The 25,688-nt window shown below is 36.3% G+C and overlaps 1 protein-coding gene across 2 annotated transcripts in view; it reads left to right on the forward strand.

Moving 5' to 3' along the window:
* The first annotated feature begins 3,584 nt into the window (after positions 1-3,584).
* The window catches only part of LOC132107793 (protein BEAN1-like), a 72,460-nt gene continuing 50,356 nt past the window's right edge, over positions 3,585-25,688 (forward strand). The window contains exons 1-3 of one of the 2 annotated variants that reach the window (XM_059514006.1): positions 3,585-3,992; positions 5,986-6,021; positions 7,640-7,768. In XM_059514006.1, the coding sequence (XP_059369989.1) occupies positions 3,965-3,992; positions 5,986-6,021; positions 7,640-7,768 (193 nt within the window). In that variant the 5' untranslated portion in view covers positions 3,585-3,964. The remainder of the gene's footprint in view (positions 3,993-5,985; positions 6,022-7,639; positions 7,769-25,688) is intronic. The other variant, XM_059514015.1, reaches the window with a different exon arrangement.

A 25,688-nucleotide genomic window follows, 5' to 3' on the forward strand; every position in this document is an offset into this window, starting at 1 on the left:
GTATTTTTATGATCTAAATGAGAGTTTAGATTATATGTTGATACTTATGTAACACATTAGTATTATAAGAATCTTGAAGATTCTTCTCTTGATCACCCAATTAGCCTTTCGCCGAGCCCCGCCCCTCTTAGTTACTGTTGCTACCTTCGACAAACAAATGGTCAAACACGGTCAGCGCGACATATTGCCATTACGGGAAGAGGTATACCAGTGCATTTCAGTGACCTTTTTTGGAGCAATACCTCCGCGATATCCTCCAGATCGAGGCAAAAGGGGTTTCAGTATGCAGTGGAGGGATACATTCAAAATATAAAAATACGCAATGAAGGAGACACGACTACTATCGAGGCTAATGCTTACCGGTCTCGAGCGAAATCTGAGAAATCCCATGACCTGTACCTCAAATGCAACCAGCACCGCCTTGTGGACCAGTCATGCTCTTGCACTGCTGGGAAAGTTCTCTTTCATATGTTATGGTCTATTATTGTCTATTGCGAGTAGCGATTTTGTTCAAATACAAGGGTATGTTAGCTAGCTAAACCTACATGTGTGTCAAAGCCATTCAAAGCTAACTAACATTTCTCTGTTGTTTTGAGAATCAGGATCAGAATGTTTTATTTCCATTGTTGATGAACAGAATTCACAAATAGAAAGTTGCTTTGGCTTAAAAGGTACATAACAGATAAAATAATAAAATGAAATACATAAAATAAAATAAGGCATTCAGATATCCATTTTATTTTATTATCTGTTATGGACCTTTAACTAAGCCAAAGATATTTCCTAGTTGTGAATTATGTTCAACAATGGATATAAAACATTCTGATTCTGAAAACAGCTAATAGTAATAACATAACTAATAACATTAATAACTAATGCTACATCTGTAATTCTTCTTAATTTAGTTCACCAGGGTTTTGCTCTCATATTGTGGGCAGACGTATTTATGCTTCGTAATGTTCGACGCATTTAACTGGGAGTGGGGCCGTCCACACTGTTTTATCCATTATAGGCACCGCTCACGTTGTGTTTTCGGCTTTGGGTATGGAAAGAACACAACTCCTCCAGACAATCTCAGGGTATCTAGTGTCCGATTTACAAACGCCGTAGGCTTACCGCTTCACCATCTTGCTTGGAGTCAATGTTTGTCGGAGCTGCTCACATAGTAACGGTTGCTATGATGTGTGATTGGACAATGGCCGTTCTGGGGGAGGGGCCGGCGAAAGGCTAATTGAGTTTCATATGCATAACACCATGCTAGAGACAAAGAGTTGTAAAGTCACCATTGGTTCATGACCCCCGAGACGTGTGACCTCGACAAAAGATAAAGGCCTCACATCAGTGACCCACCTTCAGTCTGTGGTTCTGTTAGATTCTGAGAAGATGAGGATGTGAGCTCTTCTGCAACCCTTAAGTCTGAGCCAGGCTTCAGTCTTTTCTTTACATTCACGAACGATCCTTTAATCTCAGCTGATGTCTCTCTTAGCTCTTCATCACCTTTATCTGGGAGAAAACTCTCCCAATCACCACTGAGCCAGAATAACATATTTCGGAGTTCATTACTTAGACGAGTGGGGCGGGGCCGAGAGCCGTGGGAACGGATCGAGGCCAGTGGCGTGATTTGGAAATGAGCGACACCTGCTCCACTCATTGGTCTCGAGTCCCATGGACAGTGAAGGACGAGAGAGGACCAGGCCTGGGCCTTATTTTGTGTTTGGTTTTGGTTGTGCGGCACAGTCAGATAAGGCAGTTCAGGGTGCCATGGTGTGGCAGATAGTTCAGGAGGAGGCCATGGCAGAGCAAGCACTTGCCTCGACTACTCTGGTCGGAGACGTATAGCCCCCCGAAAAAAATATCTTGGGGACAGAAACCCATACTGGGCTGCACTCGGGAACTGAAGTCCTCTCTAAGATAGACTCTGGAAGTGAGGCCCTCCCTGGGACCGACGTAGGAACAACAGCCCTCTCTGGGCTGTACATGGGGACTGGAGCCCTCACTGGGCTTGGAACGGACTCTGAATTAGTTTGGGCAGTAGAGGATTAGAAGTGAAGAAGAAGTGATGTGACATTCAGCCAAGTATGGTGAACCATACTCAGAATTTGTGCTCTGCATTGCGATTGCGAGTCTGGCTCTCTAACCATTAGGCCCCCTATGGGGAAGTCGTTGGGACTGAACTTGAAGAAATGAGCGGACTCAGGGGTTTGAGCCAACACAGGGGTGTACAAAAGGGCTGGAGCCGACACTGGAGTGGACTCAGGGGCTGGAGCCAACACTGGAATGGACGTCCTCTCTAGGATGGACTCTGGCAAGGTTCCACAAACACATATACAGCTCTGAAATACAAATATAGAGGATTTAGAACTTTAAAAAAAATGTTTATACATTTTAAGTATGATAATAATAATAGATGTCTTTTCAGTAAATTATGCAAAGTGAGTGATATATGGTGCAGCAAAGTTCATGCCAAGAGCAAGGGGCTGAGATTTGAAACAAGCAATGGCAATTCGTCTAATGGCTTATGCACATTCTGCTCCCATTTATATCTGCTGAGCTGTTGCATTCTCAAATCCCAATGGTGTGATCTTGTACTAATGTGAGATAGTGATTCACACTTGCACTTAGAAAATGCTGACCTGCTGTACTATACCTCCTCTGAGATTTAACAGCTGCAAAAAGACAAGTAAAATGAAGGGGCCTTCCTGAGTTGTATGTGAGCCACATTAAAGTTACATTGACAACTATACAGTCCCTGTTGCATCAGACGACAATAGGTTGTCTTTTCCTTAAGATCCAGAAAACAATGAAAGACGTTGTCAGAATAGTCCATCTGCCTGGTTCAACCTCTATCCACACCACAATAGCGCCATTTTGGAAAATCTTTTTTGGAGAATCTTTTTAGAAGCTTTTACGGGTTTGGAACAACATGGGGGTAAGTGATTAATGACAAAATGTTCATTTTGGGGTGGAGTATCCCTTTAAAGTTTTGTTATGTTGGAATTTAGAAGGATTCATGTTGCAGTGCAGTTTTGGGAGTTACTATTAGTGAGAGGAATGGACACATTTTATTGCGCTCATGATTGTGCTGCTGTAATTAATGGATGTATTTGTTTATTTATTTTTCTTGTGCTTTCTGCCAGTATTGTATTTTGAAAACAATTTACTGAATTGATTGAGTCAACTAAGTTCAGCCAAATAATTATTATTTGAGTGTAATATAGTGTTGCTTCCTGTTATTATCCTTGTAGTATACAGTACTGTATACAAATCTATGTACACTCATAACAATGACAAGTGTGCCAACTATGTGCCCTTTATTCAAAGTAAACAGAAATGTGAGAAGTGAGGAAGTCACCTAAAAGGTTATGATTCTTCTCTTTTTAAATAAAGAAATGTATTATTTATTCTCCTAGCATTCGTCTGTCTTAAGTGCAGTATTCTCTCTCTCTCATTCTCTCTCTCTCTCTCTCTCTCTCTCTCTCTCTCTCTCTCTCCCTCCCTCTCCCTCTCTCTCTCTCTCTCTCTCTCTCTCTCCCTCTCCCTCTCTCTCTCTCTCTGTTTAATGGCACAGCATCACCTGCCCTCATTTATTTATTCAGAAAGCCTTAGGAAGTGCCGGGAGACTCAGCCATGAGGCGGAGAGCATACAGATGCACCAGTTGTTTACAGTGATTTTTTTACAGTCACTGCTTTGAAAGCGCCGTGATCAAGTAAAGAAATCGTTTGGATTCGGAGTAGAGCGGCGTTTGCGCAGCTGTCAGATGATTTGATGTAATGTAACAGTCTGTGATCGATGGCACATGCATGTAAGACTACCAAGCGAGATATTTAAACGAGTGGAGGAGCCGGATTTGCAAGGATTGTGGTAAAACATGTCTGAGGAGGTTAGCAGAGTAAAATTCAGCTGAGGCTCTGAGTCCATATGGGCTTTTTAGAGCACTCCGAGAAACACTGACGTTTAAGTTGCATGGGGCTATTTTCTCCTCTGCGAGCGGGTAAGTAGGTTACGTTACTTCACCTGTTTCTTACCTTAAAGTCATACGGTCTCCACAGTATGCTCTCGTTTCACAGACTCTGGTCTCTTAATTCAGAAATATACACTGTGAAGTATTTTGTCAGTTAACCTAAAATGTGATTTGCTTCATATGGAAACGCTAACTGTTTAGTTAAAAGAATCAACCTGACTACATTAAATCAAATCAAAGTATTGTAAGGGTAGCAAACAACTGCATGTTTTTAGCTATTTCTTGTAAATTATCGTATTTGACGTAATATGCACGAACTGTATATATATATATATATATATATATATATATATATATATATATATATATATATATATATATATATATATATATATATATATGTGTGTGTGTGTGTGTGTGTATGTACATGTATGTAATAAGTATATACATACACACACACACAAACACACACACACACACACATATATATATATGTATGTAATAAGTATACACACACACACACACGTATATATATATATATATATATATGTGTGTGTGTATATATATATATATTTGTTTGTATGTTTGTTTGTATGTATGTAATGTATAAATATATACATATATATACACACACACACACACACATATGTGTATGTATATATATATATATATATCAGTACAGACCAAAAGTTTGGAAACATTACTATTTTTAATGTTTTTGAAAGAAGTTTCTTCTGCTCATCAAGCCTGCATTTGGGTAAAAATACAGAAAAAACAGTAATGTTGTGAAATATTATTACAACTTAAAATAATAGTTTTCTATTTGAATATAGGCTACTTTAAAAAAAATAATTTATTCCTGTGATGCAAAGCTGAATTTTCAGCATCATTACTCCAGCCTTCAGTGTCACATGTAACATCCAGTCTATCACATGATCATTTAGAAATCATTCTAATATTCTGATTTATTATGAGTGTTAGAAACAGTTCTGCTGTCTAATATATTTGATCAATAAAAGGTTACAAAGAACTGCATTTATTCAAAATATTTTTTTTCTAATAATATATATTCTAATAATATACTTTCTTTACTATCACTTTTTATCAATTTAACACATCCTTGCTGAATAAAAGTATTGATTTTATTTTAAAAATAAGAAAGAAATAAAACTTACTAACCCCAAATTACTGACCAGTAGTGTATATTGTTATTACTAAATATTTATATTTTAAAAACATAGCTTTTTTTTTTTTATTCATCAAAAAGTATCACATGTTCTGAAAAAATATTAAGCTGCAGATCTGTTTCCAACTTTGATAATGAATTATCATATTAGAATAATTTCTAAAGGATCATGTGATAATGATACTAAAAATTCAGCTTTGCATCACATAAATAAATGATAATTTAAAGTATAATAAATTTAAAAACAATTATTTTAAATTGTAATAATATATCACAATATTACATTTTTTTCTGTGTTTTTGATCAAATAAATGCAGGCTTGATGAGCAGAAGAAACTTCTTTCAAAAACATTAAAAATAGTAATGTTTCCAAACTTTTGGTCTGTACTGTATGTATGTATGTATATATATATATATATATATATATATATGTGTGTGTGTGTGTGTGTGTGTGTGTGTGTGACAACAGCAACCTTAATAATAGTTGAAATAATAAAATTAAGGTATTTTCATAATAAAATGAAGGTCACTGTGTAGTTTGTTAAATTATTAGCAAAGCCGCATGGTAGCTTGTTGCTGTAGTCAGTTGGTCTCCCTTGATTCTGAATAATTGCACCTGCACACACACCTGAGACACCAAGATCCCATGAGATGCAACGCTGTCAGCATCAAACCTGCAAGCAGGAATGTAGAATTACAATAAAATAATACCTTATGGTAATGAAATTAAACTTTTTGTCCCCTTCTTGCGTTCACTCTTTCTAATCTTTCTGTCCCATTGTTTTTCTTCATTTTTACTTCTCCTCCTGCACTGTCATCTTGTTTTCACTACTTCAGATATAATCAAGGTTGGCAAGAATTACACAAAAGCATGTGAGTACTTTTTATTTTGAGTCTTTTATGCATGTTTTCTCATGTGAGTCCTGAATTAGGTTATCTAGTAGTGTGCTTTATGTATGCAATTTGATTATGTGCTCTTGTTCCATTTTAACCCATGTTGTGTTCCAGTCGTTTTGACCTGTCATTTTCTTTTTTAATGAAAATGCTAGTTAATGTTACTGCATTGGACTACAACTTACTGACTTTGCTCACGTATGGAATAAAACAATTATAATTTCCCAAAAAAGTTTTTTTTTTTTTTTTTTTTTTTTTTTTTTTTTTTTTACTTTTTGGAGGGGAATTCCCCTTACCTTGTTACACTTGTGATGTTCTTGGTCAAAAACGACCAGTCTACAAAAATTGCTTATACATTTCTTCTGATGCTATATTATTACCAGATATTAGATTTAATAAAGATTGAATCTGATATATGGCAAAAATATAGCAGAAGACATAAGACATTTTAAAAAGGCTGTTTTTTGACTGTGAACACCAGATTAGGTAAAGGATTTTCTGCATAGCATATGGGCTAAATATACTGTATGTACTCAACTTGGCTGCTGTTCAAGGAAAAAAAAATAGATCGAAGAAGGTCACTATTTTTTATTGCCCAGAGAATCAGCCAGAACAAGAAAACAAGAACAAGTTTAAATTCCATTTTCATGTAGTTGTGACAACAGTGTTGTTTTTGAAAAGTATTTAATATGGTCAAATGGAGAAAGTAAATAAATCATTAGTAGCCTGGGAAATGTATGGAGGCCCATTTCTGCCACTGAATAATAATAATAATAAAAAGGTTATTGCGATTTGTTTATCTCACAATTACACAGAATTGTGAAATATAAACTCACAATTGCAAGTTCTACATTAAGAATTGCGAGATATAAAGTCACACTTGCAAGTTTTTTTTTTCTCGCAATTGCGAGTATATATATCTCACAGCTCTCACTATTTTTCAGAATTGTGGGTTTATATCTCACAGTTCTGACTTTATTTCTCAGATTTGCAAGTTTATATCTCACAATTTATAACCTTTTAACTCGCAATTGCAAGTTTATATCATATAATTCTGAGAAAACAAAGTCAGAATTGCGGGTTTGTATCGTATTGTATTGTAATGAGAAAGTCAGAATTGTGAGATAAAAAGTGTCAATTACGTTTTTTTTTTTTATTATTATTCAGTGACGGAAACGGGCTTCCATAGAAATGAGCCCTGGTAAGTTATGCTACAATACATAAAATAAATAACGCAGAGTATTGAATTTGAAGTCATCAGGTTTGATAATAAAGATGCTGTTAAACTCTTTTCAACTCAGTTGTGGTTTTCTAATTATCTCAATATTTGTGCAAACTGGACTTGCAGAGAATACAAAAAATAATATTTAAAATCTGAAATTATATGTTTTTACTGAAGTCAGGCATAATGCACAGGCTGAAGTGTAAGAGGTGGTTAGTTGGCATACTTCTCTGGATAAATGTCCTCTGAACTGACTTGATGTGTTTTGGCTTGGAATGGGCTGGGTGGACACTAGGTGAGATGTAGCCAGTGCCTTTAAACATCTGGATGGCTGTCGTTTTCTTTCTCTTTGATCTCTCGCTCTCATACCTGCAGATGAAAACATCATCCTTCGTTGTCCAAAGGAGAAGGTCAGAATTGGAACCTGCTTGGTCAATCGTTTAAGATGTCACTATAGGAAAGACTGTGGCAGGGAGTACATGTTGATGAAACTTATTTGTTCAGGTAAGCCAAATGTCCAATTTCCGGTATTCTCTAAATGCACAATGTATTCAAAGAGTGAAGATGTTTTCTGACATCCTTTACTGTCTCGTCCAGTCCATGATTTATATCTCACCCATTGCTGCATACCTTCGAGTTATTGAGCACGATTTTACACAAATTTATAGAACAGAGGTTTCACACACTTGTAACAAGTTTTATCCTGAGGAATAAACAAACAAACCAAACTGTAGGCAGCTAGTTGGTGGTTGAGACAGAAACCATGGCAACATGGCTACAAGTTGTAATTCAACTGGGCTATCTTGACACTGAGTTGATTAAGCAGTGTTGTTTTAAAGAGATCCCTTTTTCTTTGTACTTTGCCTGGCAGTTTAAATGAGCTCAGAGTTACAGCACAGCAAACAATAAAACATGTAAATTACCACTCAGAGTGCCAGAAATGTCTTCTAAGGATGATCATTTAAATGTCATACCTATATTTGACTGAGAACAATACATCTCCTCGCTGAATTACTGTACATAAAGGCAGGTTGTCAGGGCTCATTCTCTACCTTGCAAACAAATCCAATAAGAAATTAGTTTTGCTAGTCCGTTCAGTTTGAGAAAAATGGTTTCTGAAATGTTAATGCATGCCCAAGGGACAGCAGTCACTTCTTTTCCTTGCAAATTTTTAATCAGAATCTCATCTTTTGTTATTGCTGTAATTATTATATGAGACCAGTATTGTAAAAACCTGAGGCAATGCTTGTGATTATGTTACTGTTCTTTCACTGACATATAATCATGTTTGCAAAATGGCCACCATTCTCTTTTAAACGCCTTTGTAAGGGACAGGTAGCCCCTTCAGCCATAGCGTATTTAGGACTGACATTTGGCTAAACTCTTTCCAGACAGAGAGATTGTATCCACTTACATGGATGATGTCACAAGGCTTTTGACACGTAGCAAAAGATCATGACGACTGCATTTCATTTTACCTCATAAAGCACAACAGTCGGTTTAAAAGTAAAAGCTTATTTTTCTCCATAGAGCCATAAAGACAAACCTACTATAAATTTATGTTGTCCAATGTATTGTTATATACTTTTGTTAAAGCCATCGGTTGCCAATATTAATAGCTGAATTTGTTGTAAAAAAAATAAAAAACAAGAAATTATGTCATTTAACTGGTCTCCAACCACACACGCATATATATATATATATATATATATATATATATATATATATATATATATATATATATATATATTATTATTATTATTATTATTATTATTATTATATATATATGTTTCTTTGGAAACTGTTGCATCTTGTTGTACTAGTTAGGAATTATGAACAGGAATAGGTAGGGAATGATGCTCTGTGACAATCCATGTACTGCATTGAAAAAGACCGCAGGAACTAGGTGTGATTTTAGTACCGGACTGCCTTTTTTGAGAACCAAATTAGCTCCTACTCCGGAGCAGGGTCTAACCAGCACAACTGGTACTAACCGTGACGTAAGTAGACATTGATTGGCCAGACGCATTTGAAAAGACCTTCACCCACCATGATTTAAAACACTGTGTAAACATACTGTAATCATAGAGCATCACAGTCCCGCCCACAGCCGGTGCCGGAAGTAAAAATTCAATACAATTTCTGCATTGACAGTTGGGGTATAAGCCATAAAAACATAAACATACATGGTAGACTTAAAACCAGCTACGGCTGTACTAAGTGATAGTATATGCTCATATAAACGCCAAAGGTTCATGGGGCACTAACCTTGTTTTGAGATAAACGCCTTTTATTCACGATGTCTTGGCTAAGTACTTCATTACCCACAATCCTGAACAATCCCACAGTGATGCATCTGATTGGTGGAGCTCGTGTAACCGTCTGGTTAAACCCCGCGAAGGTCCGTGAAGACTGAAGATCATTAATAAAAAAATTAAATAAAATAAAAACCTGTGTTGCGTTTTTGCACGGTAGACTTATCAGTACAATCATGATCTCCTTGGCTGCCATGAGTTTTGCAGGGAGGTTGGTAAAGTTAGTTAGCATTATCGTCCACTTTAGCTATGGTATGGTATATTAAGTCATCGAGTCATATCAAGCATTTTATAATGCCACTGTCAAAACAATATTTAGCCTAGGCATACCTTTTTGTGCATTTACTGAACATTTGTGTAATGGCAATGACATGTGTTGTCGACTGAGCTGTGATTGCAGTCAGGTACAAAGCACTGCACCATGTTGCTGACATTATCGTTAACCACTTTCACACATGCACACAATATAAAATACACAATGATAAATATAAAAATCAATACACAATACCTATATAAAACACTATTTATTTACACGAGTAATACTGAAAGAACTGCTATTACTGCACATTCACTATTTAAAATAAAATTCACTGGAGGAAAAAGTTCACGCGGGCGACCGTCATCAGATTTCGAAGTCGCTCAAAAGGCTCGTTCGCGGTTGTGGCTTCAGTCGAATTCAGTGAGGCGCGGTGGTTTATGGGATGAGTAGTTCCTGCGCTCAAATGAAAATATGTACACAGTCTTGTACCTTTGACTTTTTTTGGATTTTCTCCTAATTTTTTCACTCGAAATTATATGCTATATGCTTATGAGTTCAGCCGTAGCTGGTTATCCTCACACTTGCTCTAAAACTCTTTAGATACGGATTTTTCCGAAAGTCAATGGGAGAAATGAATGGGAAATTTACTTCCGACACCAAAGCTCTCTCGGGCTGTGGGCGGGACTGTGATGCTCTATCGTGTCAACTTATTTCACAAGTATGGTGAACAGCGAGAGATGGACGGACTCTGAAGGGCAGACACTTGTAGCAAATGTAGCATTGCCAGTGTTGTTGGAGATTCTTAGTTTATCTTTACGTATACGTCGACATTCCATGCCCATTATTGTGAAACCCGTGAGACACAACAAAAACACAGCTGCGATCACAGCATCCTCCATCCTCCTGTTGTTAATGTGATTCTTCTTTGTTTTCGTTGTTTAACGCCACACAATGGCATCGCTGATGACCGGCTTACATCACATCCTAGTACACGCAGTCGGTGCGAATGCAACCCTTTAAATGGTACTGGGAAATAGTTTGTGCAAAATCGTCCCAGCACTTTAGTACTGTACATTTAGTTCTGAAACTAAAGCTGTGTGAAAGGCCCTATAGAGTAGTGCTCTAGTTACTCCCCTCAATTCATTTTGATACATGATACATTGCTCATCTATCCAACACATTAAATGTCACGGTAGCCGTGTGATACCTGCAGCCAGCTTTTTCCCTAGACTCCCAGCCTGCATAGCAGAAGAAAATAACAAGAAATAAATACTGATAAAAGGCTACATCGTTTTGGCTGTCAAGGACCAAAGGAGCACTATAAAAGATCATAAAAGTGATCATAAATTTCTCAATTTCAGAAAAGAAAAAGTCCTACTGACACCAAATTTCATATTTTAATATATTTATACATTTAAATTGTAACTTTTTAAATTGTATATTTTAAAATGTATATATTATATTAACGTGTATATTTATCAGAATTCACCTTTTGTGTTACAAGAAAGAAAGTTACACTGTCTAGGTTTGGAAGAACATTGGAAGAGCATAACAATTTAATTTCCCACTGTCCCTTTTAAATTGTATTGTGTGTTTGAAGAATTTTTTTAACACATAATCATAGCTGTTTTTGTGCATTTTAGTCAGAAAGCAATCTAGGTCCATATTCTATACATACTGCTTTATATTACATGGTTCATATTTCATATTACTTTGACCAATTAAAGAGATTGTATTGATCAGCAGGTTGCCTCACTGCCATTTCCTCTCTTCCTGATGTGACCTTCCATCAGGCACCGTCTCAGCTGGTAACATCTTTGTGTTGCCAGGTTGCTGACGCTGGCTCTAGCCCACTGGGGATGTGTCTGCTGTGCATGTGGAATAGCACACCCATCATACCTCTTCCTGCATCATTGGCACAAACAGCATCCACCATTATTGCTACTACAGCCCACTCATAAACACTCACACTCCTACAGTCATCCCAGAGGGAGGCTAAAAGAAGCGGCAGAGAAGACAAGGAGAAAGCACAATTCAGAGTAGTGGAAGATGTTGCCTTTATTGTTGTCAGACCGTTAGATTCCTGCGTGGTTGCCTCTCTTTTTGTCATATATTGTACGGTGGCTAAATGCTCTGTCTTCAAACTTGGTGTCCTCTGGTATTGACATTCATTGCTACTTTCAAGTTCATGCAAATCCCAGATGCAGAAAGGCATTTTTTTTTTATTCAAGTGCATTATCGTTTTAATTCCAGAGCGAGAAAGAAGGCCTCTCCTACTGCTGCTCTCATAAACTCATCCAATTAGATGAGCAATGGGCTCTGAGTTTTGGGTTATTGGATGAGCTTCATTACAGCCCTCCCTGAGAAAGAGTACGAATGCTGACATATATCCTTGAGTTGGCTGTGCTTTTGCACAGCTGTCAATGACAAAGGTCCACATTAAAACAATGTTAGTCTATCACAGCTCTCCCCTCTACTGATAATAAAAATGTACAGTCGAAGTTAACGCACTTGTGATCCTTGAGACATCTGATATAGGCCAAGTGCATTTAACTGTACTGTATATTTTCATAGCTTAATCTATGAATTCTATTCCTGTTAAAAATGTTAACATGCTCTGTCTGAAATAAAATCTTTTCTCCGTGCCGAGTGTAATTCCTACAAAATTTGAAACATTAGACAAATAACACTTGGCATGGAACATGAGACTGGCACTGTTCTCAATATCCATGTGGTCTGCTCCTATTTTAGTGCACATAAATTTTATCAAACTATATCCTCCAGCTCCAGCCATCAGTCAAAATCGAGCCGTTTTTTTTTTTTTGAAAATTGATGCAAGATTGCATCCTTTTGCAGGCATGACTAATAATTTCACTCTTGGAAAGAAGCAACCTTGCAAGAGCTCTGAATCTATATGCATATGAGCTTTATACGAGAGTGAGAAGAGAAGTGGGAGTTAGCATGATGGTAATGCTTAGGAGTTTTTTGCCATTGCTTCTTGATCCCTAGATTGTTATTGCTGTGAAATCCTACTGCTTTGGGACTAATTCACTTCCTGTTTCATAGAGCAGTAAACCAATTTGACATAGAGCTGAACAAGTTTGCAAACGCACCAGTATAAGACATTTTTACCAATAATTATTTTCATGTTTTTATTTTTTCCCAAAATCTAGAACTGCACGTGATTAAAGTGGAATTAAGCATTAAAAACATTATTAGATATAGTAGAAAAGGAGAATTACGGTGACCCACACAAGACATGCAGACATTATTTACTGTGGCCATGAATTTATTATATTCCATCTTTTAGTAAACTATGGCCACATTGTAATAAAACAATGTGAAAGAAAATCAATTAGTAAGTAGTGGCCACAACTTAATAAAACTAATTTTTTATTTATCTCCACAATGTATGTATCTAGTCCTACATGCCATGAGGGTATAATATACGGTACATCCATAAATTAAATGTGCTTTTTACAATTGTTAGTGTAATTTTATGTATCAGAGATTGTCATATACATTTAATGGACTATGCAAAAAGCAGCACAAATAAAATAAGGTGCTCCATTTTTAGTTGTGCTCTTTGAGTAGCATCTCAGTAATAGCTACAGTTCCAGCCGGCAGCACTTTTAATCTGTGCCTGGCAGTCCGTATTATTATTCTAAAGTGAGAATATTTGTCCCTGTTTTCTGGGTGATCTCTATTTGGGTTGAACAGGGACATGGGTGGATTCTTGTTGACTGAGTGAGACATGCAGAAGTAGTTCATGGGTACCACTTAAACCAGATTAAGCCACGGGGCCAGTGCCTCATCCCATGGGTTCAGCCTGCCAGCCATAACAGCGAGAGTGGGATCAAAGCTGCCAAATCCTGTGGAAATGGGTCCTGCTATTGTATCCCCTGACCCACTAAAACCCTGGAGGTCTAGATAATACGGATCTCCGGAGTTAATCCCCCCTTAGCTTAAATTGCTTGGGATATAAGGTATCCAAAGCACCCAGGTTTATCGCCACTGTGCCCTTTAATCTGGGTTAAATGACATGGGAGTGATGTTTTTGAATGGTTGCCCTTGCATAAGAGAAAACTGTCTTAGAGATGAGATTCCAGGAAACCACTTTTCTGTTTTTTTTTCTTATTTTGAATGACAACCCCTGTGACAACCCCTTTCAACCCTATTTAAAACACAAATTTTCAGCTTGAGATAAGAAGTTCAGAATTTGTTTAGGCTCTCTGGCAACTGTATCTTATTGGAAGAGCCTTTTTGTAGTTTGTACAGTAGAAAAAAAGAACCTTACACTTATGCAATGTCCCAATAAAAACATGGAAGCCAGTGTGAGTGTATGTGTGTGTGTGTGTGTGTGTGTGTGTGTGTGTGTGTGTGTGTGTGTGTGTGTCAAGTCAAGTCAAGTCAAGTCACCTTTTTTTATATATAGTGCTATAGAATCATACGTTTCCTGTGGTCTTGTCCTGGTGGTCCTCTGAGACAAGGTCTTTACAGGGGATCTGTATCTGGGGCTCTAGTTGTCCTGGTCTCCGCTGTCTTTTAGGGCAGTAGAGGTCCTTTCTAGGTGATGATCCACCATCTGGTCTGGATACGTACTGGATCCGGGTGACTGCAGTGACCCACTGATCTGGATACAGACTGGATTTGGTGGCTACGGTGACCTCGGAATAAGACAGAAACAGACAAATATTAGCGTAGATGCCATCCTTCTAATGATGTAGCAAGTACATAGGGTGTTATGTGAAGTTTTTCCGGTTCCAGTTTACCTAATTAATGTAGCCTAAAAATCCTTTAACGGATTTGGATATTAAAAGCATATTAGTATGTTATGTGTAAACCAGGTTAAAGAGATGGGTCTTTAATCTAGATTTAAACTGCAAGAGTGTGTCTGCCTCCCGAACAATGTTAGGTAGGTTATTCCAGAGTTTAGGCGCCAAATAGGAAAAGGATCTGCCGCCCGCAGTTGATTTTGATATTCTAGGTATTATCAAATTGCCTGAGTTTTGAGAACGTAGCGGACGTAGAGGATTATAATGTAAAAGGAGCTCATTCAAATACTGAGGTGCTAAACCATTCAGGGCTTTATAAGTAATAAGCAATATTTTAAAATCTATACAATGTTTGATAGGGAGCCAGTGCAGTGTTGACAGGACCGGGCTAATATGGTCATACTTCCTGGTTCTAGTAAGAACTCTTGCTGCTGCATTTTGGACTAGCTGTAGTTTGTTTACTAAGCGTGCAGAACAACCACCCAATAAAGCATCACAATAATCTAACCTTGAGGTCATAAATGCATGGATTAACATTTCTGCATTTGACATGGAGAGCATAGGCCGTAATTTATGTATATTTTTGAGATGGAAAAATGCAGTTTTACAAATGCTAGAAACGTGGCTTTCTAAGGAAAGATTGCGATCAAATAGCACACATAGGTTCCTAACTGATAACGAAGAATTGACAGAGCAACCATCAAGTCTTAGACAGTGTTCTAGGTTATTACAAGCAGAGTTTTTAGGTCCTATAATTAACACCTCTGTTTTTTCAGAATTTAGCAGTAAGAAATTACTCGTCATCCAGTTTTTTATATCGACTATGCATTCCATTAGTTTTTCAAATTGGTGTGTTTTACCGGGCCGTGAAGAAATATAGAGCTGAGTATCATCAGCATAACAGTGAAAGCTAACACCATGTTTCCTGATGATATCTCCCAAGGGTAACATATAAAGCGTGAAGAGTAGCGGCCTTAGTACTGAGCCTTGAGGTACTCCATACTGCACTTGTGATCAATATGATACATCTTCATTCACTGCTACGAACTGATGGCGGTCATATAAGTACGATTTAAACCATGCTAATGCACTTCCAGCAATGCCATAGAGTGTTCAAGTCTATGCAAAAGAATGTTGTTGTCAATTGTGTCAAACGCAGCACTAAGATCCAATAAAACTAATAGAGAAATACACCCACGATCAGATGATAAGAGCAGATCATTTGTAACTCTAAGAAGAGCAGTCTCAGTATTATGAAACGGTCTAAAAATGGAGATTCGAGATTGGTCTATAGTTAACTAGTTCTTTGGGGTCAAGTTGTGGTTTTTTGATGAGAGGCTTAATAACAGCCAGTTTGAAGGTTTTGGGGACATATCTTAATGACAATGAGGAATTAATAATAGACAGAAGAGGATCTATGACTTCTGGAAGCACCCTTTTAGGAGCTTAGATGGTATAGGGTCTAACATACATGTTGATGGTTTAGATGATTTAACAAGTTTATACAATTCTTCCTCTCCTATAGTAGAGAATGAGTGGAACTGTTCCTCAGGGGGTCTATAGTGCACTGTCTGATGCGATACTGTAGCTGACGGCTGAATGGTTGCAATTTTATCTTTAATAGTATCGATTAGTAAAGTAAAGTAAAGTAGTTCATAAAGTCATTACTGCTGTGGTGTTGGGAAATGTCAACACTTGTTGAGGCTTTATTTTTCATTAATTTAGCCACTGTATTGAATAAATACCTGGGGTTATGTTTGTTTTCTTCTAAAAGAGAAGAAAAGTAATCGGATCTAGCAGTTTTTAATGCTTTTCTGTAGGATAGGTTACTTTCCCGCCAAGCAATACGAAATACCTCTAGTTTTGTTTTCCTCCAGCTGCGCTCCATTTTTCGGGCTGCTCTCTTTAGGGTGTGAGTATGCTCATTATACCATGGTGTCAAACTGTTTTCCTTAACCTTCCTTAAGCGTAGATGAGCAACTGTATTTAAAGTGCTAGAAAAGAGAGAGTCCATAGTTTCTGTTACATCATCAAGTTGTTCTGAGGTTTTGGATATGCCAAGGAATTTGGATACATCAGGAAGATAACTTAAAAAGCAGTCTTTTGTGGTAGAAGTGATGGTTCTTCCATACTTGTAACAAGAAGTAGAATTTACAATTTTGGCTATATGAAGTTTGCACAAAACTAAATAATGATCTGAGATATCATCACTTGGCTGCATAATTTCAACACTATCAACATCAATTCTATGTGACAGTATTAAATCTAGAGTATGATTTCGACAATGAGTAGGTCCTGAAACGTGTTGTCTAACCTCAATAGAGTTCAGAATGTCTATAAATGCTGATACCAATGCATCTTTTTCATTATCAACACGGATATTAAAATCACCAACTATTAAAACTTTATCTGCAGCCAGAACTAACTCGGATGTAAAATCACCAAACTCTTTAATAAAGTCTGTATGGTGCCCTGGTGGCCTGTATACAGTAGCCAGTACAAACATAACAGGGGATTTATCATTAACATTTGTTTCTCTGGATAATGTTATATGAAGCACCATTACTTCAAACGAGTTATACTTGAAGCCTGCCCTCTGATAAATCCTGAAAACGTTGTTATAAATTGAAGCAACACCTCCCCCTTTGCCTTTTAGACACGGCTCATGTTTATAACAGTAATCTTGGGGGGTGGACTCATTTAAAATAATGTAATCATCAGGTTTTAAACAGGTTTCTGTCAAACAGAGCACATCCATATTATGATCAGTGATCATATTATTTACAAAAAGTATTTTCGTAGATAGGGATCTAATATTCAATAAGCCAAGATTAATCATTTGTTTATCCATATTGCATCTGTTTTTTATTTGTTGAACCTCAATTAAATTGTTAATCTTAACTTGGTTTGGACGTTTTTAACGTGTGTGGACGTGTGTGTGTGTGTGTGTGTGTGTGTGTGTGTGTGTGTGTGTGTGTGTGTGTGTGTGTGTGTGTGTGTGGGAAGATGTTTTTCTCTCCCATGTGGGCGGGTCAAGTTGTTCGCAGTCAACCATCTTAGAACATAGGGGTGCATTATGCAAATGTAGAACCCTGTGATGTGTAATGATCATGGGAGTGGGATTCTAATTACCGTATTTTCCGGACTATAAGTCACACTTTTTTTCATAGTTTGGCTGGTCCTGCGACTTATAGTCAGGTGCGACTTATTTATCAAAATTAATTTGACATGAACCGAGAGAAATGAACCAAGAGAAAACATTACCGTCTACATCCGCCAGAGGGCCCTCTCGTGGCTGTAGACAGTAATGTTTTTTTCTTGGTTCTTGGTTCTATAAATAAATGCGACTTATAGTCCAGTGCGACTTATATATGTTTTTTCCTCGTCATGACGTATTTTTGGACTGATGCGACTTATACTCAGGTGCGACTTATAGTCCGAAAAAAACGGTACTGATGACTCGTTTAGGTTGTTCAGAGTCGATTCTTTCTTTTGGGAGACACTAACTTTATTTATCATGCACTTTCGGCTTTACAACTTTGCATATCGTTTACATTCAAATACAGCTACATTCAACTCCGCATGAAAGGCAATATTCAAAATGGCATAATAGGGGCACATTAAGCCACATGTGCAAAATGTTACGGTCTAATTTTTAAAGTGAAGTGAGTACTTTCAGCACCAATAGCATCACCAAACAGAAATGGTTTCCTGTACACCCCTCGTCCTGTCTACCATTGGTCAAACTAACTGACCAATGTTTGGGAGCAGTTGGAACAGACATTATACATTTAAATTAATTTAACATTCATAATTACATCACCTTTAATAGCCCCATATACATGAATAAGAACATAAATTAGTCATTTGATTGAGCAGAAACTTATTACTTTATCTAAAATAGACACTGCTGTAGTTTCCTCCAGCTATTGCACTGCAGTATGAATATAATTTAGAGGTTTTTGCATAGTCAGTGTTTATGAGGCAAAGACAGCTTCCTCAGTCTGTTATATTGTCAAGGGAGCTGTCAGAAGTATTTGGTAAACAGAGAGAGAGTACAGCAAGTCATTGTCAAAATCTTCCTGCTCGACTGTTTAATCCAAGTAGGCTTTAAATGAGAGTGCAACTATCTGCTTTCATGTTTACTGCTACTGAACCTTATAATGAATCTGTGAGATGTTTGTAAAGCTAGAATCTCTCAAAATATCAGAAGACGCCAAGAACAGTGCTGCACTACACCATAGGGTGCCTAATCTAAACATCCAACAAGACCCACTGCTCAACATACATTTGGCAAACAGTAGTATAAAATTTCTTGTTTTTGCTATGTTTACAATAGCATACTTCCACATGACTCTGATTCTGTTGTATGCAGAATGCATGTATGTACTGTATACTGTGGTATGTAAATATTCTGCATGAATTAAATACAAGGTTGTATGCCAAACTACGCAGTAAAATGTGTTCTTTCACAAGTGATGGTACAATATAATACAATAATAATATTTTGTAATATATAAGTATTTATGTTGCTTGCAATAAATACATAAAATAATACATTTAATCTTATTCTTATTAAGAATATGATTAATGTTAATTATTATTATTATTATATATTAATTTTATTTATTTGTTTTTAATCATTATCTGCCCAAACACTCACACTCTTAAAAGTTGTGACATTTTTACACACATGCTTATTTTGCATTACATATTGTGATTAATCTGGTTTACTATCATTGTGGGGACGCTTCATAGTTTGTATACTGTACAAACCATATATTCTCTCGGCCTACACCAATCCTACACCTTAACCTACCTCTCACACAAAACTTTCTGTGTTTTTAGATTAACAAAAAAAAAAAAAGGGAGAAAGGGAGGCCGGGATTGGGATGGATATATATATATATATATATAAGTTAAATTTTGTTAATTTCTTTCTTTCTTTTTCTTTCTTTCTTTTTCTTTCTTTCTTTCTTTCTTTCTTTCTTTCTTTCGCTTCATACAGTGGATGTCAGTGGTCACCAAATGTATTATAAGCATTCTTCAAAATATCTTCTTTTTGTGTTTATGAATAAAGCCCTATTCAGGCAGGACTACTTTTACAAGGGGTCGTTAGAGAAATTTCACAGATGTACTTGGTGATTTTTATCCCGTCCGAATCTGCCACTTCTGTGTTTTTCTCAAACAAACTCTGTAATAATACCAGAGCAAATTACCTACTGTTTTTAAGCAAACTCAGGGGATTTTTACTGGGGATATTTTTTCACAACATGTTTCCTAGTGTGTTTTGGCCAATGTGAATTACCGTAGATGCTCTTACTGCATGCATGGCAAATAATGAGATTGTGATTTGTGAATATAGAGCGTCACAGGCAGAAATGTAATCTGTGTCTCCCCTATGGGCTTTATTAATAGGTGAGCCAGAATGAGAGAAGGCTTAACCCTCAGTTTGATACGGTATGACCTAGATATGCAGAATTTCTCTGACCCACATCCAATTCACTACAGGCTCCACTGTGTACTGTACAGCAGGCTCTTTCTCCTCCATTATACCAGAAATGAATGGCTCTGAATCTCCTTAGAAAAACTCACTGTAGCATGTTGCATTCTTTTTCCCCCTTTGGACTAGATGTGCAAACCAAAAGCAATGCTTTAGACTGGTCTTTGATAGTATTGAGGAATTCAATACCATGCATGGTATAGATGGGATGACTGTAATTAGAGCTGTAGTCAAGTCCAGCTTTGTCGAGTCCAAGTCAAGTCCAAGTCCAGGCTAGTCGAGACCGAGTCAAGACCGAGTCCAAAGAGGTTCGAGTCCAAGTCAAGTCCAAGTCCAAAAGTTTCGAGTCCAAGTCAAGAGTCCAAATTATCCTTTTTAAGACCACATACTTAACTACTGATAATGTATGTGATGCAAGAGACAGCATATCTTCTATTCTAAGAAAATAATTTTACATTATTATTTGTAATGATCAAAAAGCATGTGCAAAGTAACAACTCTGTAGGACAGGGGTCTCCAAACTAGATCCGGGAGGGCCATTGCCCCGCGAAGTTTTCTTCCAACCTGCCTATCTGGAAGTTTCTATTGTGTCTAGTAAGAGCTTGATTAGCTTCAAGTGTGTTTAATTAGGGTTGGAGTTAAACATTCAAGTTTGGAGCTGTAGGGTCAAATTATTTTTGGGGGGTAAATCATGGTTGTCATGGGACACAGCAGCAACGATAGTACTGTATAACTGATATAGGCTTATGTTTTATTGATTTATTTTTCCTTTTTATTCAAAACAATTCCAAACATGCTTAATATATCAGGAAATATCTTGATTCTCAAATATGTGTAAGTAAATGCGTTTTGCACCTTTATAGATTATGATCAATATATACGGTGATGGGCAAAGTAGTGTAATCATAAAAACCCAACTTTTTACTTAAGTGCCATATCATGCCATAAAATATTTTTAATACGACTGAATTTGCTTTTAACCCTTTTGGGGTCTTCGGTAATTTCTGACCAGAATATTTTACATTTTAAATTTTTTTTCAATCACAGCTTCATCGGAATGACATGAAATGTGGTGACGTTTATGGCATTTGGGGTGTGAATACACAAAAAAATTGAGGGCATGATTCAAAGTCTAAGTGGGAGTAAAAAAAAAATAGTAACATTCAAGGTCTTCGGTCAAAAATGACCAGCCATAGGAAATGAATGGGAAATAGACAAAAACACAACAATTCAGAGAATATTTGTGTACACAATCTACAAATCAACCACAAAACTGAAAAAAAGTGCACAGTAGTGAAGGCATGACACTATTAAACATCAAGAGTCTGATATTGACACATCCAATCACACACACACACACACACACACACACACACATAATTACACATAGACACCTATGAAATACTGTGTCTGTAACACAAAGCAAAGTTTTGAGAATGTGAAGTCCATTCAATAATTTAGTCATAATGCAGAAAAATCTAACAGCAGTTAAGGTATGACACTAAATCAACACACACACACACACACACACACACAAGAACATGCACGCGCATACACACACACACATACACCCCTATGACCTGCTGTTTGTAAAACAACAATTAGAAGCAAGCGCTGCTTCTTGGGTTTCTCAGTGCACTTAGAAACTCAGGCTTGGTCCTTTGCACCATTCCTGTTATTTGAGCTGGTTTGTTATTGATGTTTCCTTTTGATTACTATTCCTTCCTTTTGTTTGTTCATTGACATTTTACAAAAATAGACATGTTCATTGCAAAATGTTTACATAAACTGTTATATTTTAATGAATTGCATTTTTTTTTTATTAAATTCTAAAGCAACAAAGGTTAAATGCTTACTTGTGTTCTCTTTCTAACATTATGTTCAGGTTTGATTGTTATCATAATGCAAAAACTTTAATGCAAATAATGCATGAAATCATTATTTATAACAAAAAATATCTAAAACTATACAAGAAGTACTCTTTAGAATGTATTAATATATATTCAAGTCCACTACTTAATATGAGTAAGCAATTATGTCTAAAAACAATAAGGGAATTCACAAGCCTCTCTATGGATTCCTATACTGGTAATAACTGGTTGCACCATGCACGTAGATGTTTTTCTTTCTTTGCTCTGACCAGGTGGTGCTAAAAAATCTTTAAAAAAAAGTATTTGAAAGGCCTAGTCTCTGATTTAATCTGAAATACAATATTAATTTAAAAATAATTTTGAAAAATTAGAAAAAAAAAATTATGTACTATTTTCTATGAGAAAAATTGTTCATAATTCTTGCATAAATATAAAAATTTTCTCAAAATACAAAGGAAAAAAAATATTATTGAATAAAAATATATTCCATTGATTTTACTGGGGGGTAAAAAAGATAAATTTCAGGTGTCCGGTCACTTTTGACCGTGAAGACCCTGAGTGTGACTCCCAAATGAGGGCCGCACAAGGGTTAATGTAAATTTTATTAACATTATTGTAAGTTAATTATTTTAACACTTTCATTTTACAGAGAGTAAAGAACATTTGCATTATCACAGAACATTTTCATTCAGTCTAGTCAGAGTTCAGGCACTCTCACAAACTCCCATTAAAATCACTGAAGCACTTTACATTATGAAACATTCGTATGCACATCGGCACTTTTTGTTGTTTCTGATGAGTGAATTCGCTAAATAATTCAGTCAGCTAGCAAGTGAACAAAACACCGCGTTTCAGTGATAACTCTGCTTGTCTCTGATTGGCCATTGCATTCATAAGCGCAAAAGAATCATTTCTGATTTGTTATCATGAAGAGTTGTACGAACGGGTCCGTCTTTGGCTCATTGCCAGCCAGCGAACGCAGATTTGAATTTAGCAGCTGATGCTGTGCACTGAACAATCTAATCACACCTGTGTGATTGTATCAAATATATAAAAAATATTATTCTGCAATTTTTTTTTTTTTTTGTCGTTTGGAAGCTGCATTTAAAATCCATTGGCTCAGAAGTCTCTGCCCCCTCACTTCAATTGGGCATGACGCCTCTGCGTGGAGCTGTTACTTTTTATGACCTTATTTATGTTGCATGTAACATAGACATTACAATAAAAAATATGTAATGTAATAATTAGGGTTGTGCCTGAAGCCGAATACCTTATTCGGAATGGCACGGATAATTGCTTAAAAAACTAATAACGGTCAAGGAATAACTCTGCATGAGTACTTGGCTGAAGCTGACACAGTCTGGTGTTTGATTGATAACAGCTGAGTCAGGGGATCAGCGCAATATTATAAAGAGACCACTAAAGTTACGAGTGTGAAGTGAATGAATGTAAACTTTGAGTAAAAAGAGCGCAAATCTCTCAGAAATCAGAGCTTGGCAAGATTATAATAATAATAATTATATAATAATAAATCACGCACATTATATTATTTGTATATATTTAAAAGGCAATGATTTAAACCTTAGGCTATGATACGAATGAATGGATTAAGCACAGCATGCTCACCAATCAAACAGCCTCGCTGCGCGTCTCAGTCTCTCAAAAACCAAAACAGTTCTCTCTCAAGAGTAGGCTAATAATCAGCTTAGATATGGATACATTTTCTACTTGTCCTACATGTTTGCATCTTTATCTTTTGCTGGTTTGCACGGCACACACACATTTTATTTAGTGAAGTTCACTAAACATTAAGACTTGCTTAAAGAGTTAATGTAATGAAAATGTGCGTATTGAATTGATTCAGCCGTGTTCAAATTATCACTAAACGTTTGTCATGACATCTCTCTGCTTGCATGATAAATATTATTTTAGAAATTAATAATTATTTTAGTTTAACATGACATACTTCTTCAGTGATAACTATGAAAAATATATATATATATTAACGATCTTATCAAGGATAACGACGCTGTATCCTAATGCAGATACGAAAAAAATTGTGATTGTTACAGATACAAATACTGGCAGTTACATGAAATTTTTAATATGTAATATCATAATAATAAAGTTTTTAAAATGAACATATGTAATTGTTGCATAAGACTATAAATTAGTTTTCATTTACAATAGCATGAACCACGAGTAGTCGAATAACTTGAGGTGTTTTTTTTTGTTTTTAAATCGACTAGTAGAAATCAGTAGACTTGCAACCACTATACTGTACAACATTAATTACTATTTCATTAGTGTAAATGGTAAGTTTAAGGCTATCTAGGTATAGATGTAAATAAAACACAATCTAACAGGTAGAAAATTAAATTAGAAACAACTAAACTTTTCAGGAGGTGAGGAAGCAGGAGGTGAAAAAAATTAAAGCTAAGATGGAGAAACAGAGGATCATAGCTGTACAAGGATAGCCATTTTTAAAATGAATTTATTAGCAGAGCTACTGCAAGGGATGTTTAGTGCTGGAAATCCATTTATCCTTTGCTGAAACTTCTGCGTCTTCATGGAGAGCGGGTCATGGTTGCCTAGCAACATCAGATGCCACTGGAGCGCAAGCGCAGGCTACAGAGTGCTTTGGGAAAAAGGAGAAAGCAGCACGCATAGCGTTTTCCACACATTTTCAGTCGCGACATGCAAATATGGTTTTGTTTTGAAGGATATATTTTTTTTTTACTGGACTCGGTCGAGACCAACGAGAACATTTGGCGAGTCCAATGGCCAAGTCCGAGACAAGTCCGAGTGCAAACGCAACGAGTTCGAGACAAGTCTGAGACGATAGAAAAATGTCTCGAGTCCGGACTCGAGTCCAAGACCGGACTCGAGTACTACAGCCCTAACTGTAATATTAGGTGAAATGATGCTTATATTAACACATTAAATGGCATATAATTGGACGTCATGTTGTCATTAGTATACATACTGTAACCACTTTGTTCCTGGTGTCACTTGCAGTTTCATGTATATTTTATGTAACAGCAGTGTTACATTTTTCATTAGTGGCAATACATTTGATTATTTTTAGTAACCTGAAAGCTAAAGTTGAGAAACTAAATCAAAATGTATTATTCAAAATTTATTATATGCATTTTGTTTTATATATGTTTTTTAGACGTATATATTTGTGTGTGTGTGTGTAGGGCTGGGCGATATACAAAAAAAAATATCTCGATATTGTCAAAATTTTTACGATATTCGATATATATCTCGATATGTTTGCATTTGCATTTAAATAATAAAAAATAAAACATGATTTTCTTTTGCCCATTAAAAAAAAAAAAAACTATTTAGATTAAACAGCTAATTTAAGCAGTTAAAAAATCTAGACCAAGATATCACTTACTGCTTTTTATTAAATGAATACATGTAGGCCTATAGCAGTGCAAATTAAGTAACAGTTACAGAAAGTGCATTCTTTTTTTTAGTGCATGCAATTCACAATTTAAACTATGCAACTGGGATAAGTATTTTATTTAAATTTTTTTAACAAGTTTTTAAGCTAAGAACACAAGTCTGTCAACTGTCTGTGGTTTTAAGAGAAGCTCTGTGGCATGAAACTATGGTCCTACTGACACTAAAAACCCTCTTAGATGGGGAGCTAGTTGCTGAAGCACATAGCTATTTCTTATATATCAATA

The sequence above is a fragment of the Carassius carassius genome, chromosome 2 (genome assembly GCF_963082965.1).
Source record: "Carassius carassius chromosome 2, fCarCar2.1, whole genome shotgun sequence".
In the NCBI taxonomy this organism is placed as follows: domain Eukaryota; kingdom Metazoa; phylum Chordata; class Actinopteri; order Cypriniformes; family Cyprinidae; genus Carassius; species Carassius carassius.